Source organism: Nannobrachium achirus (assembly GCF_963921795.1).
Source record: "Nannobrachium achirus genome assembly, chromosome: 10".
Taxonomy (NCBI): domain Eukaryota; kingdom Metazoa; phylum Chordata; class Actinopteri; order Myctophiformes; family Myctophidae; genus Nannobrachium; species Nannobrachium achirus.
Genome location: NC_137819.1, coordinates 50,590,252 through 50,604,932, shown reverse-complemented (window position 1 = coordinate 50,604,932; position 14,681 = coordinate 50,590,252). Strand labels below are relative to the sequence as shown.

At 43.1% G+C, this 14,681-nt stretch overlaps 1 protein-coding gene across 1 annotated transcript in view; it reads left to right on the top strand.

Moving 5' to 3' along the window:
• gabbr2 (gamma-aminobutyric acid (GABA) B receptor, 2) overlaps window positions 1-14,681 on the top strand; it is a gene marked incomplete at both ends in the record, with an annotated part of 518,953 nt that overhangs the window by 315,432 nt on the left and 188,840 nt on the right. The window contains one exon of the mRNA XM_080734444.1: window positions 9,527-9,628. Within this exon, the coding sequence (XP_080590570.1) occupies window positions 9,527-9,628 (102 nt within the window). The remainder of the gene's footprint in view (window positions 1-9,526; window positions 9,629-14,681) is intronic.

The following is a 14,681-nucleotide window of genomic DNA, read 5'->3' as shown; positions in this document are numbered from 1 at the left end:
TTCCCACCTGATTGGATACCATTGCCTTCTAAAGTTTCTGTAACTATGTGACCTGGCGGTCGCTTGTTTATGGTATGCCTGTGTTGCTTGCTATGATGTTACACATACAGTAGGGTGACACTATTCAGTTTTTACTTAACAGACCATATCTACATTTGGTCTTCAATGATGCTCATTATAAGATGGTTCAATTTCTATACTTGCTCTGTCTCAGAGGTGTGCTATGGGACAGAATACATCCATAGTTTCCTTTTTAGGGTTTGATCCCAAAGCCCTTCGTCTTCGCAGACTTCCCATAAGGCAGTGGAACAGTGTTTTTTTTTTTTTTTTTACGTGTCGTAACACGGTTTAAGCTTGTAGAACGGCTGTTTTCAGCGAATATATTTGTTTTTAACAGAGCGGAAACATTGAAAGACAGTAGAGGACTCCGCTCAACAACTCAATGGGGTTTAAGTGTTTTCAGTCAGTTTCATCATGATGATACAATGTGGGCAGCCCTGCAGACATTACGACGCTACCAGCAGCCTTCTTGATCTGGTTTCACTTTCACTGAGATGACATCACATAAAGGCTTTCTCTGGGGTGCTCCGTGTTTTACATCCCACTGAGCAATAGTCGTTTTTTACACGACTAGTTTTTTTTTAGCCTTAATTTCACCCGGCTAGATTCCGGTTATATTCACACCGAAAATATACTTTGCAATTTATTCCATGATTCGATAACAATTTATTAAAAAAAACAACAGTAAGGTGCTTAACTGATCTCCTAATATTGGACTAACATAATTATAATATCCGTTGATCATTATTAAGTATAGTTTAGATCTAGCCGAGATTTAGCCAACTAATTATAGTCGCCGTATCAACGTTTATATTTACACCGAATTTAGACAATTAGATTTAATCCATATTTCAATAAACATTTCTTTAAAAAAACAACTCCACGTTGCAGAACTGATCTCGAAATATTGGTGTAAAATGATTCCAATAGCCATCCGATCATTAAGCTATTTGTCTGTGTGTAGTCGTTGTATAGCCGGCTTTTCAACGCCTTTTTTTAAACCAATGTCAATATAAAGTCTTTAAAACAAAAATATACGATGAAATGAACTCCTCGTCTGTCAGTCAGACAGTGCAGTGCCGCGTGATTATGGATCCAACTGGGAAAGATGGATGGAAACGGCAAAGAGCGCTCGTTTTCAGTTATTGTCCACGACATTGCAAGCGGCCGGCGGAGCGCCGCGCGAGTTACGAAGCCGTGGTGAATGCAATCGTTATATTTACGGCCTGGGCAAGCGCACGATAAACGCCATGATAATTGGGTTTTGGTGCACCTCGCGCGGTCCAAGTGACTACAACGGAGCGCTCCCTACGTCCGGTTCAGCCAATCACAAGCTTCAAAAATGAGTCCGGGGCGTACACACACACACACACGCACACGCGCGCGCACACACACACACACACACACACACACACACACACACACGCTAACATTTAGTTTCCTCAACAATGTGCACTACACTAAAATGAACACAGGTGGGCAATGTCACCTTTTAATACGGCCAGGAAGTCTATACTATTATATCAGCATTGATGGCTGAGTGGATAGCGTCGCCGACTTGAGTGTCAGAGATTAGTGGATCGAATCCCACCGTCGCCCTACTTTTCACTACTTTCGACGGCCGCTAACGGCGAAATGTAGACTTTTTGTATCCGACTAATAGTGGTATATGTAGCAACCCGTGTAAATATAGCCGACTAAACAACTAGTCAAAAATATCAAATCTAGACCTTTACAACACTGATTTTCAACGCGTGGTGTACTGTAGAAGATAAAAACACGACTATTAGGCAACTAATACACCTCAAAATGCTTACTGGGATGTTTTTTTACCTATAGGTAAAAGTAGCACTACCACAATGTAGAAATGAATAACCCTGTTGCATGTATAAAAAGTCCTGCCAAACTACACTATAATGACGCCAACATACTACGCACTGTTATGTCCCATTTCCGGTCGTTTAAAATATATGTCTTAGATGTTAAAATAATCTAAATCTGCAAAGTAACTTGTTGCGACTGTAGGGATATGTTATATGGAGCTATTGTGTCAGTCTCATGACCTTTGTGGTTGCAGTGACGCAAGTCACTCATGCAAATTAATTTCGTCCCTTTTATTCCCATATATGGAGATTTTATGCCCATATATGGAGATCGCTTCTCGCCCTTAGGGCGTCTTACTAGCAACTAAGGTTTTCAAATAATTGTAGTGTGGTAAAAAGTACAATATTTGCTTCAGACACGCACTGTAGCGTAGTGGTAGTCCAAAATTGAAGTAAAGTATACCTCATAGCTCATACATTTTTACAGCTTGGCAACAGGGCATCTGGCACCTGGCACCACACATCTGGCATCTGGCACCACACTACAATTATCTGGCATAGTGGGAACCCAAATAAAGAACACTGCTCAGAATACAGATTGAGAAAAAAAAAAAAAAAACTGCCATGGCTCCAGGATTGTCTTAGCGTGTTACCGTTGTAAACAATAGCCATCGCTCTACCACGGGCGGGAGTGAGGAAAAGACTCAGTTTCCCATGATGCCTCGCAAAATAATGTAGTCAGGATATCCTATATCACTTGTATTTGAGCAAAAGAGCGTGCCGCTGGGGTCTGTTATGGGGTTCAATGGATGTTGTTTGACGTTCGTGACGGTCGTGACGTAAGACGTTCGTCTACGTAAGAAAAATTGGATCATCCAGATGATCCAATTCCCCCACAATGCACCTGGATTCAGCTACTTCCGCATGCTTCAAAACGCCACTGAGTAACTTCATTGAAATGAATAGCTGGGGGCGGGGCTATCTGTTCTCTACTATATACTCTATGATTCATCATGACTGCAGAAAAATTGATATAACCCTTTTCTATGGACCATAACTTATGCACAGATCATCGCGGTTGTATTTTTTCTTTTCCATGTGAAAGAAAAGACGTTTGTCTCCCGTGACCGGGACCTCCCATGTACATAATGGACACATGGTGTGTACCCGGAGCCCTCGGAAATCGGGTAAAAACAATAGGTAAAAGGTGACAGTAATCTACAGTAGTTTGATATAAAAAATAATGGCAGTCAAAGTGTTAGTACTTTACTTAAAGGAGTAGTTCACCACTTTTCAACCTGTCTTCATATAATAGGTCCTCACTAATGTTCATGATAAAATATCAAAAAAAAAATTCTATCCAGTCCAAGTCTCCTAGGAGAGCTGTGGGAAGTTCAGAATCCATCGTCTTGTGACATCATAATTTTCCCAAAAAAAAAAATTAATCAATATTTTTGAAAAAAAAAAAAAAAAAAAAAGATTTTTATTATCGCGAGAACAATGGCTTCCACTTTAAAATTGCAACTTTTCAGGAATAGAAAGCCTGCAGTTTCTATAAGCTGGATTGGCAATCGATGATGTCACAAGACTATGGGTTTCTGACCTGCCCACAGCCCTCCTCTGAGAAAAAAAAAAGAAAAAAAAGAAAAAAGCTATTTTTGAGTGAGGACCAATTATATGAACATAGGTTGAAAAGTGGTGAAGTGCCCCTTTAAGTATTATGGTAACTCTCCACCATTGGGTTTTGTTGAAGGGCGGTTGGCCCAGGGCCATATGCAAGCTGGAACAGCTGCCCCTGCAGAGCACCCTGACCACGGCGCTGTCACTTAAGAAAGTCTTTCCCTAATATAACTCTTAAGAAAGGCCATATCTATTTTAACAGACACCCATTTCCATTTTTATGTGTGTACATTATGCATTTTATAATGTGATAATAAAATGTTAAATGTTACTGCTTTGAATATAATGGCGTCAGCTCATCTCGTCGTAAGGGCACGGGAGAAAAGTCAAAATGGACACACAAAATGTCTGTGTGTGCGTGCGTGCGTGCGTGCGTGCGTGCGTGCGTGCGTGCGTGCGTGCGTGCGTGCGTGTGTTCTGTCCTTGTAACTGTAATCTACAGCGTATGAGACCATATGGTACCAAGGACGGATTTGGGCCAGTGGGGCCGGGGACCGGGGCCCTTGACTCTCAGGGCCTTTAGGGAGGACTCATAGAGTTATAAGAAGAATAGAGAGGGCACCAGATATCCCCGCCCGTACACTTGCATTGAGTTGCTCACCCAGCGCATGAGGCCAAATTTCACCCCTTCTTCTGGTTGTGCAAAGTGACGCATTTGACGCAAGTGAGGCGTTTTGCGTCATAGTTTGTGTTCATGGATGCGCTGGGGCTCCAAGTCATGAACGAGCACTTTCACTAAGAACGTGCAGTCAATACAAAGAAGCCTAGATGCGTGTTCATGTTTCCGGCCCCATCTGTAAAAAAGCTGCAGTAGCCTACCTCAAACGGCCACCATGTCAATTTGGCTTCAGCCCTCCCCCTTGTGTCTGGGGGCTTGGGAGGACTGGGCGGAAACTAGAGACCATGGAAAATGTTCTAAAATGAAATGTATCTACCGTAGGTTGGCCCCTCTGTACTGTATGTACAGCTGTGGTGAGAAGGATGTTTGTCTCTCACTCATAATGATAATAACAAACTAAATGTTGGTGTGGTATGTCTGCTTCAGTTATACAGACTGTACATCCTGTACGATGAAATGTCTCCAGGTGATTTCTGTCCCTGGTACACACAAACACAATGTTGTAGCCGGGTGGAAACCTTTGTATGTCTAAAAAAAAACGTTTGTTTTGTATTTATCATTTTTAAAATGATTTAAACTAATGAAAACAGCCGATCTACAAGCACACAACGCCTCGCACCGCGAGGCGTTGTGTGCTTGTAGATCGGCTGTTTTCACTACTTTTGTGCGACGGCCTTGTGTGATGAAGCAGTGCTTTACCTTACGAAAACAAATTGAAATTTGAAACTTGGAGATACGAGGTTTCTGCACGACAGTGACAACAAGGTGATTGTGTTTGGCCTCAACTCGTCGTCATGACGTATGTCACCTCTGTGTGTCTTTGCAAACATATATATGGCCAACACCCTCTGACGTCTCAACATGCACCCAGCCTCCATGCCAGGGGTCCCTCCCTGCCTATAGCGGCACCATGTGCCCACATGTGTAGTAGAATTTGAGAAACAAGGCATTGTGGGGACTGGAGAGTATTTTCAGAACAGAAATGGATGCTTCGTATACCATTAATCCTAACTTGTGGGGTTAGGATTGGTTATTTAGAGCAGGGGGTTCCCAGAGTTACTACAGGGGGTCCGCCAAATCTTTGTGTCAACATACTTGAACCCTATCATCCCTATTCTTAGTGGAACATTAGCCAAAAAGCAGATCTACAGGCTCACAAGAGGCGTTGTAAGCTTGTAGATCTGCTATGTTTTGGCACAGAGGTTTGGTATAGAGGGAAAATATATGTAGTGGGGGTCACTGCTTCATCTCTCTCAGAGCCAAGGGGTCCTTGGCCTGAAAACGTTGAAGACCCCTGATTTAGAGCATTGTTTCTCATAAGTGGGGTCAAAGTGGCGTCCTACATTATTGATGTCCTCACAAGTATAGCATTACTGTGCGTGTGCGTGCGTGCGCACGCGAGAGAGAGCGAGCAAGCGAGAGAGAGAGAGAATGGGGTGATAAACCACCTGCAGGCTCTCCGTCTCGGTGGGATGTCTCTGTTCTCCTTCTTCTCCAACGCCCCCCACCCCCCCCCTTCCCCCCCCCTTCCCCCCCCCTAACTCCATACATCAAAGCTCGCACTGCAGCAGGTATAGAGGAACGTCTTCCAGTAGTGCCTCGCGTTGTGCGCCTTATACTGTAAATGCGCCTCCCGCTTCTTCGTCTCTGGGATTACCGGGCCCAAGATGACTGCATGGGATACATGCAACACCCCCCCCCCCCCCCCCACACACACACACACACACACCCCTCCCCTCCCCGCATTCCCACACTGAAAACGGGAGCCGCTCAGCCGCGACTGCAGCTTCTAACGCGCTAGGAGTGATCGTGACGAATCGTTCTGATTTAAGAGGAATCAAAGTGATGGGTGTGAAGCAGTACTCTAGTACTATACGCATTACGCAGGGGTGTCACACCAAATTCTGGGCCCTGGAGTACAAGGATTCACCGCGGGCCCCCTTAGACTGGGAACGCATTATTATTACGCACTGTTTTGTGCTTTAACTGTTGAAAAATAGCTGATCTACAAGCTCACAGCGCGGCACCGAGTGCCGCGCTGCAAGCTTGTAGAGCTGCTATTTTTGAAGATGTGAACATTTGTGCAAGTCTTTGAATATTTCAAATCCTTTTAAGGTCTTCTGAAAAACCTATGTTTCCCATCTAAAAAATATTTAGTTCCAGGGACCCCCACCAGAAGCAAAAGTTTTGTAACAAATGCTCGCTTAAAAAATACATATATTCAAAGATTATGCACACATTTTCACGACTTTTCATAAATGGCAGATCTGCAAGTTCGCAGTGCGGCACTTGAGCTTGTATATCTGCTATTTTTCAATAGCTAAATAATTAAGGCCCCTCCACCTTGGGCCCTAGTAACTCAGTTCCACTGCCCCCCCATGTGACGCCCCTGACTCTACGATGAATCCCCCCACCGCTCCGAGGTGTTCCGTCTTGAAGAACTACTCTTTATACCACAGATTGTGGTTGTTGTACTCGAGGATGGCGAAACGGAGACCGTGTTTCTCCATTGAGAAGCATTTCTATAACATGTTCCACTGACAGAGGCACAGAACACAATAACACACCAGTACCTTTTTTTCCTTTCTTGCCAAAGTGAAGTCAACGACTGATTGAAATGACTCGGGTGTCACTTGGAAGCTTCACAAGTGCTGAAATGTTTACCATGATCTATCTAATAGAGCAGGGGTCTTCAACGTTTTCAGGCTAAGGACCCTAACACTTTAGTTAAGAGAAAGATGAAGCAGGGACCCCCACATCCTTCTCATAGATTCCATATAGTTTCATTGTTTGACAGCACAATCATCGTGTATTTTGGATTCATGTAGATTTGTGTTTTCAGATAATTAACCACTTGAACCGTCAATACTTCATAAACTTGACCTTCACTCAGTACTTAGTCTGCTCTTTTCCCCCTCTACACCAAACCTCTTTGCCGAAAATAGCCGATCTGCTATTTTTGTCTAGAGTTCTATGAATATGGACGCTAGGGTTCAAGTGGTTAATATAAAAAAGGAGAAAAGGGTTTCTACCACACAAAGATTTGGGGGACCCCCTGTAGTAACTCTGAGGACCCCCTAGGGGTCCCAGACCCCCTGTTGAAGACCCCCAGTTTGCTCAGGAGGAGATATTGCTTTTTGAAGTCACAACGTAGATCGGCTATATGTCCATACAGTACATACAGTATGTTCCGTTCTTACTGCTCTTTTCCTGAAGATTTCCTGCAAATGCATTTTTTCCACAGGTTTCTTTCCCTGTTTTGCCTTTAAAAAATTTATGGAGAATGGAGCGTATTTTTGCAGAAACTCGCAAATGGCAAGAAACCACTCCATTGCTATTGAAAGGCAGGACCCATCTTCATAGGTAGATTTAGACTTCAAAGTCAGAGAAGGTCATGAAAATAACAAAAATAGCTGATACATTGATACAAGCTCAATGTTCTGCGAATCCACTGAAAATCTACTGTCTTGCCAATGGCAGGACGTGTGAAGTTTTGAAATGGCACATCTGCATATGGATAAGGATATGGATATATAAGTCAATGGGGAAAATTATAAATTAATATCAATTAAACTATACAACTTTTCTCTACAGAAAATGATTCTGCACGATTTCCGATGAAATCGGTCGAAATAGCGTGCGCCAAACTTCTGGTCACTCTTGAATAATAAAGTTGGTTGTTAGGGCAACACACTAAATATGGAGATAAGAGATTTCTGCCCGACAACAACAATTTCTGCCTTCCATGAATGAATGAATGAATGAATAGTTTATTTCAATGCTTTAACATAACATAAATAGATAGTACAGTTTAGTTTGCAAATACAGAGGTGCCACCCAAAAGGTGTTGGCTGAAGCCCAGGCTTATTATGCCTTACCCGAAGAGTAACTTTGTTACTAAACAAAAAAATAAATAACTAATTTTCTTTGTGTGACTGTTTGTGTTCAGTTTTTAAATCATGCACCTCATGTATAGGTCTACTTACAAGGTTTTATTTGTCACTAACTATTACAAATACAAGCAGTCATTGGGACTTGTTATATAATAAGAATACAAGTATCACTGAAGCTGAAGCATATACTAATGTAGGAAGAGTTCGGTTTAGGGTCTTGTCTTAGACAGGTTCAATAGCTTTGTAGTGCATATTTTATTTGACTGTGCCTTCCTGTTATTTGACTTGTTCTGGGTTCTTTTAACTTTCTCTCTTTCCCTAATATAACTCTAACTGTAACTGAAATGTTGACAGCTCTCTTTTATTTCTTTTCAACCCTGTCATCAAGTGATGTGACGATAAAGTTAGCAGAGCAAGCTATAGTATACAGCTGCAAACCTTTTATGATAATTATGCAACCAAAATAGAGTAAACTGTTGACAAAAACTTAAGATGAAGTGCTGGAGCTGAACAAACAGCAGCTTCACACGGTGCAGATATCTTATTTTAATGCAAGATTTCGGTCGTGGGACCTTCTTCAGGCATCTGATAATTATGCAACAAAGTCCTCTGTGTTAAAATCATGATCCTAAAACAGCTTGTTCTGTTCCTTCTGGTTGGCTGGTTTCCCTTTAATTGCTGTGATATATGAGACTATAATCCACGTGGGGGTTGGAGACATCATGTCTCATCATGCCTCTCAGCCGTTATAAAATACCAGGTAACCACATGCCTCTTGTGGCTTATTGCTTCAGTGTTAAACCTCTATTATGTCATTATTTTTTATAAAAAACGTCTCCTCACTGGCAGGTGAGTCAGTAGGATACAACTGCTGTGACAACACACATGTGCGTGGGGAGGAATCAATAGGGTACATGCACACACACCATTTTGTTCTACATCCGGGTGTCATTCGCCTTCCTTCACAGGTGTTACCAATGATACTAATGGAGGCTCTGTTCCATTCTAGTCAAACAGAGTCAGGGTGCTGATATTGTGCATGTTGGCTCACTGGAAACACTCTGCTACACCAGTGGGTCTCAAAGTGTCCTTGAGTGGGTCCCAAATGTCCCCATACAGGTTTATAACTCTGAGAGTGTACAAGTGCGGGTCCATTTGCTTCCATTTGTACAGAGTTATGGGGGTCCTTGAAATTAACTGTACAATAAATCAAACAGAGCCTTAATTAGTATCATCAGTAACACCTGTGAAGGAAGTCGAAAGACACCCGGAAGTAGAACAAAATGGAGTATGTGCATATATCCTATTGGCATAACGACTAAACAACGCCCCTTGTTCCATTGAAGTGCAGGTGGTCACCGTGCTTATTATGTCTTGTCTGTCTGTCTGTCTGTCTGTCTGTCTGTCTGTCTGTCTGTCTGTCTGTCTGTCTGCCTGTCCCCCCCCACCAGGTGAGGAATGACTTGACCAACGAGCTGGAGAAAGCGGACATCCAGATCGCCGACACGGAGAGTTTCTCCAACGACCCTTGTGTCAACGTGAAGAAACTCAAGGTGAGAGCTGAGAGGCCTTTGGGAAGGCCCACGAAATAACCCATAGCTGGTGGTATAGGGCAGGGGTTTTCAAAGTGGGTGCCGTGACAACAGTCCAGGGGTTCCGTGATATAATGTGATAGCCTAATATTTGGAATTCATGCTACAAGCCCTGAACCAGTATGCCTCCTTTGCCCGGAGAAGTTCATCAAATGCAGCACTGGTGCCATGTATTGTGATTTACTCAGTAAAACACAAATTCATTCAGATGTTGTCATCGTCTTACTATAACTAATAACCAAAAGTTAAATCGTTTTGATTAAAATGTTCTTAGATCATACGGTTATGCTAAAGGTAATAGTAACATATGCCGTAAATATGTTGCTGTGAGTGAGAATAATGTAGGGGTGCCTCGAATGAAAAAAAAAAAGTATCTATGGGGTGCCCTGAACCAAAAGAAGTTTGGGAACCCCTGGCAATAGGGCATTCCACATTAGCAAATGTTCCACCGGCAAAGAACTGGTTCCAGAACCAGTGCCGGTTCAACTTTCTTAGAACCTTGGTTCGTTTTTGCGAACCGGCTTGCATTTCCACCAGATTGAACCATGACTGAACCAGAGGAAACAAGGATTTTGTGGTCCCAGTTCGGATTACTTCGGAACCAACTTTTACGGTTCGGAACCAACTCCGGTTCTCGGTGGAAAAGCTCACCTCTGGTTCATCCCATAGACAGGAGAAAGAACCAGAACCGGTTCTTTGCGGGTGAAAAGGCCCAATTGGGTTGGCATGACATTACAGTTGAATCAAACTTGTTATAGACTCTATAGTCGATTTATGCGACAAAGAAAAAGTATTGATTTCAAATAAAAAATAATCTATTTTTAATCATGAAAATGATCGATCTACAATGGTGCATGACATCATTGTACGACAAAGTTTAAAATAGTGGCCTACGTGCAATCAGATTAATCCATTATGGCTGATTATAAAAATAAATCAATTACTTTTTTCCCCCTCACGTTGAAACAATTCGGCTAAAGCTTCTTCTCTTCTCTTCTCTTCTCTTCTCTTCTCTTCTCTTCTCTTCTCTTCTCCATCTGGAAGTCAACATAGGGGTGGTGATGGGAGCAAAGAGCGATGTGACGTGAGATGTGAAAGAGTTGACTTCTACAAGACAGAAAGAACAAGCAGAGATATAGAGGCAAAGGAGAGATGACGGGAGGGAGAGAGGGAGAGAGAGAGAGAGAGAGAGAGAGAGAGAGAGAGAGAGAGAGAGAGAGAGAGAGAGAGAGAGAGAGAGAGAGAGAGAGGAGAGAAGTGAAGAGAGGAAGATAAAGATGAAATATACAGTACGTGACTCGTACCGAGGCTGACGTTTTAAGCTGACACCCTGCTTTCCCTGATCAGGGCTAAATACCGCCGATGTCGCGTGCGAAAACCTCTCATCTCCATACTGTAAGCTTCAGAAGCAGCAGATCTGCAAGCTGGAACCGTGGCGCGAGGCAACGCGTATTGAGCTTGTAGATCTGCCACTTTTGCTATTTGTTTTGGCACTTTGGATCCTGAAAAGTCACAGTTTTGGAGATACAAGGTTTCCGCCCGACGGAGACGATTATGTAAATGGCAGCGTCGCCTCTGACTAAAGCTTCTTCTGAGCCCATGCATCGGGTTTGGCGAGGCGGTTCTCTGTCACTTGACACCGTTTCTCACACACTCACGCGCGCACGCACACGTACACGCACACACACACACACACGCATGCACACACACACACACACACACACACACACACACACACACACACACACACACACACACACACACACACATGCGTAATAATTCGTTCCCAGTCTAAATGGGTTAAACCCCCTCCCCCCTATGAAAAACATTAATGGGGGGCCTGCAGTGAATCCTTGTACCCAGGGTTTGTGTGCCACCAGTTCCGGGTGCCTGACACACTCTGTGACCTGTAGAATGTGACACGTTGTGAGCTTGTATAGATCGGCAATCAATGCACGACAACAGTGCGAAACTAATGAACTATAATGAAGCATAATTCAATAATAGAATTCAATATAAATATTCAAGCTAAATTCATCAGTCACAATAATCAAGCAGAATTCAATAAAAAGTAATCAAGCAGAATTCAAACTCTCTAAATGTCTAATGCTAATCCTAACACCAACCTGAATCTTATTCTAATTGTAGACGTATCTCTAAAAAGTTTTTATTTTATTTCTCACATTCTACTATACTTGTGGGGACATCAGTACTTCACAAGTAGGCCTATATACAGTAATAAAAACATACACACAAGGACAAATCCGCTAAACCACCATCACAAAAGCACATTTTCCGCCGTGACCCAATGAATTATTCCATAGGCACCTCCATGATTACTAGCCTGTTCATTTCACACATGCCTGTTATTGATAATATGGTGCATCCAGCTGGTGTGTGAAGCTGCCACGCTGTCTGTGTGTGTGTGTGTGTGTGTGTGTGTGTGTGTGTGTGTGTGTGTGTGTGTGTGTGTGTGTGTGTGTGTGTGTGTGTGTGTGTGTGTGTGTGTGTGTGTGTGTGTGTGTGTGTGTGAGTTTGTCTAGCTATACTTATGGGGACTAAACGCATGTTCACACAGTCACCTGCAGGGGACCTCTGACAGTGTGGGGACAAAATAGTAGGTCCCCACAACGGTTAGGGTTAGGTTTAGGGATAGAGGTTAGGGTAAAGCTGGTTGCACACTGCTGCGTTTTTCGGGCCGAATATCGGACTGAATTTCGGAGCAGAATGAATTTCGTGCACCACTCGGTCCCTTGCTCTCTCTATCTCTCTCTCTCTCATTGCCCTGAAAAACGCATTTCGCAACGAAAAACGCAGCAGTGTGCAACCACCTTTAGGCCACAGGACTTGCTTAAAAATGAATTGAAGTCTATGTAATGTCCCCACAAGTGATGTATATATATATTGTGTGTGTGTGTGTGTGTGTGTGTGTGTGTGTGTGTGTGTGTGTGTGTGTGTGTCTGTGTCTGTGTGTGTGTGTGTGTGTGTGTGTGTGTGTGTGTGTGTGTGTGTGTTACTATACTTGTGTGGACCAAATGTCCACACAAGCAGTGGTGGGAAAAGTACTCTAATCATTTACTTAAAGGAGTGGCGACACCGGCCGAAAATTAACATTATGATACAGTAGGTCACGTGGTGTTTCTTCAAACAGTCTGAGAAGGAGGCGGGGCCGTATCAGTTAGTAGTGAATGTATACTTTGTCCGTCGTGCGGTGCCGCGCAATGCATACTTCGTCCGTCGTGCGGTGCCACGCACAACCTTGTTGTTAGCGTGTAGCGTGGCTAGCGCTGCACCGCACGGCTATTTGCGAGAGCTATACACACACACAGGCTACACACACAGAGTGTATGAGCCACGGACCTCAGTCCTCCGAGACAGCAGGACATATGTCTGCTAAAAGGGCTCAAAGCTGCCGAGGAGGAGGAGAAGATCGCTGGACGCTCGTTCTAAGCTTGCTCCGGTGTTTCCCCCAGTGCACCTAGAGTTTAGAAACTCGCCTCCCTACCTCCAGTTCAGCCAATCACAAGCTTCAAAAATGAGTGCGGGCGCGGTTTTCCCCCAGTGCGCCTAGAATTTAGAAACTCGCGTCCCGGCCAGGTCCTCCAGTCAGGTTTAGCGGAAGACACAGCAGGGTATGGCCGACAAAACCGTCCCTTAGACGGGGAGAAGCGTGTTGACCCTCGTAACGAATCTCTGACACCTTTTTTGGAGAAGACATGTACTTTTTTACCGGTCTAATGGTGAATGGTGTATAATTTTTACCCCTAGAACTGATAGTTTTAAAGTTGGTTTAGAAAGTCGGAAACACGCCTCGGACAGCTTTTTTTGGGGCAGTTTCAAAAGATAATGATATGGATACTCGACTCCGCGAGTCTCCGCCCCTCCCCCATATTAGCCCAATCAAATTAATGTATTGCCGTTACTGTACAGAAAGTACTACTTTCAGTACAGTAACTACAATAAATTAATTTGATTGGGTAATTTAACATGGGGGTACATGACATCATTAAAAAAATTGGCTAATTTGATAGCCATAATTAGCTGTTTTGGCCGTGTCACGCCCCCTTTAAGTAAAAGTATCAATACTGCAATGTAAAATACAATAAGCTCACAATGTGTTGCATCGCGACTCATTGTGTTCCTGTGAGCTTGTAGATTGGATATTTAAAATTTTTTGTATATATTTTCGAAATGTATACAGAGCTGAAGTGGTTAATGTATGTTTTTTAATAATCCAATTCTACAAAGTAACTAGTAACTAAAGTTGTCAAATACTTGTAGTGGAGTAAAAGTACAGTATTTGCCTCTGAGATGTAGAGGAGTAGAAGTATTGGGAATTGAAAATCAAGTACTCAAGTAATGTTCAAATACCTAAAAATTGTACTTAAGTAAGTAAATGTACTTAGTTACTTTCCACCACTGCACATATAAGTATAGTAGAATTCGAGAAATGATTGTTTTGTGAGAACTGTTTTATGGTTGAAAACTGATTCTTAGAGATACATTTACATTTAGAAAAGATTTGGGTCGGGGGTTAGGAGTAGACATTTAGAAGTTGGGTTTAAAGACATTATTATGCATGATTTATACTTAGTTGTGCGCTGTGTCGCGCACCAGAGAATAGCTGACGGCTTGTTGATCAGCTATTTTACGGCATAGGCTTACGGTATAAACGGTAGAACTTTTTAAGAATGGCATTCATGAAATTGGCATCCTAAAATGTTGATGTCCTCGCAAGTATAGTGATACACATCTGTGTGTGTGTGTGTGTGTGTGTGTGTGTGTTGCGCGTGCGTGTGTCTGTGTGTGTGTCTGTGTGTTTGTTTGTGTGTGTGTGTGTGTGTGTGTGTGTGTGTGTGTGTGTGTGTGTGTGTGTGTGTGTGTGTGTGTGTGTGTGTGTGTGTGTGTGTGCATGTTCCAAATTCCCCAGACGGCACAGAGCAGAACTGGCTCCATAACTATACCACCTGGCCTGGCAGGGATATGTCGCTGTTGTCGGGCAGAAAAGCTCTTA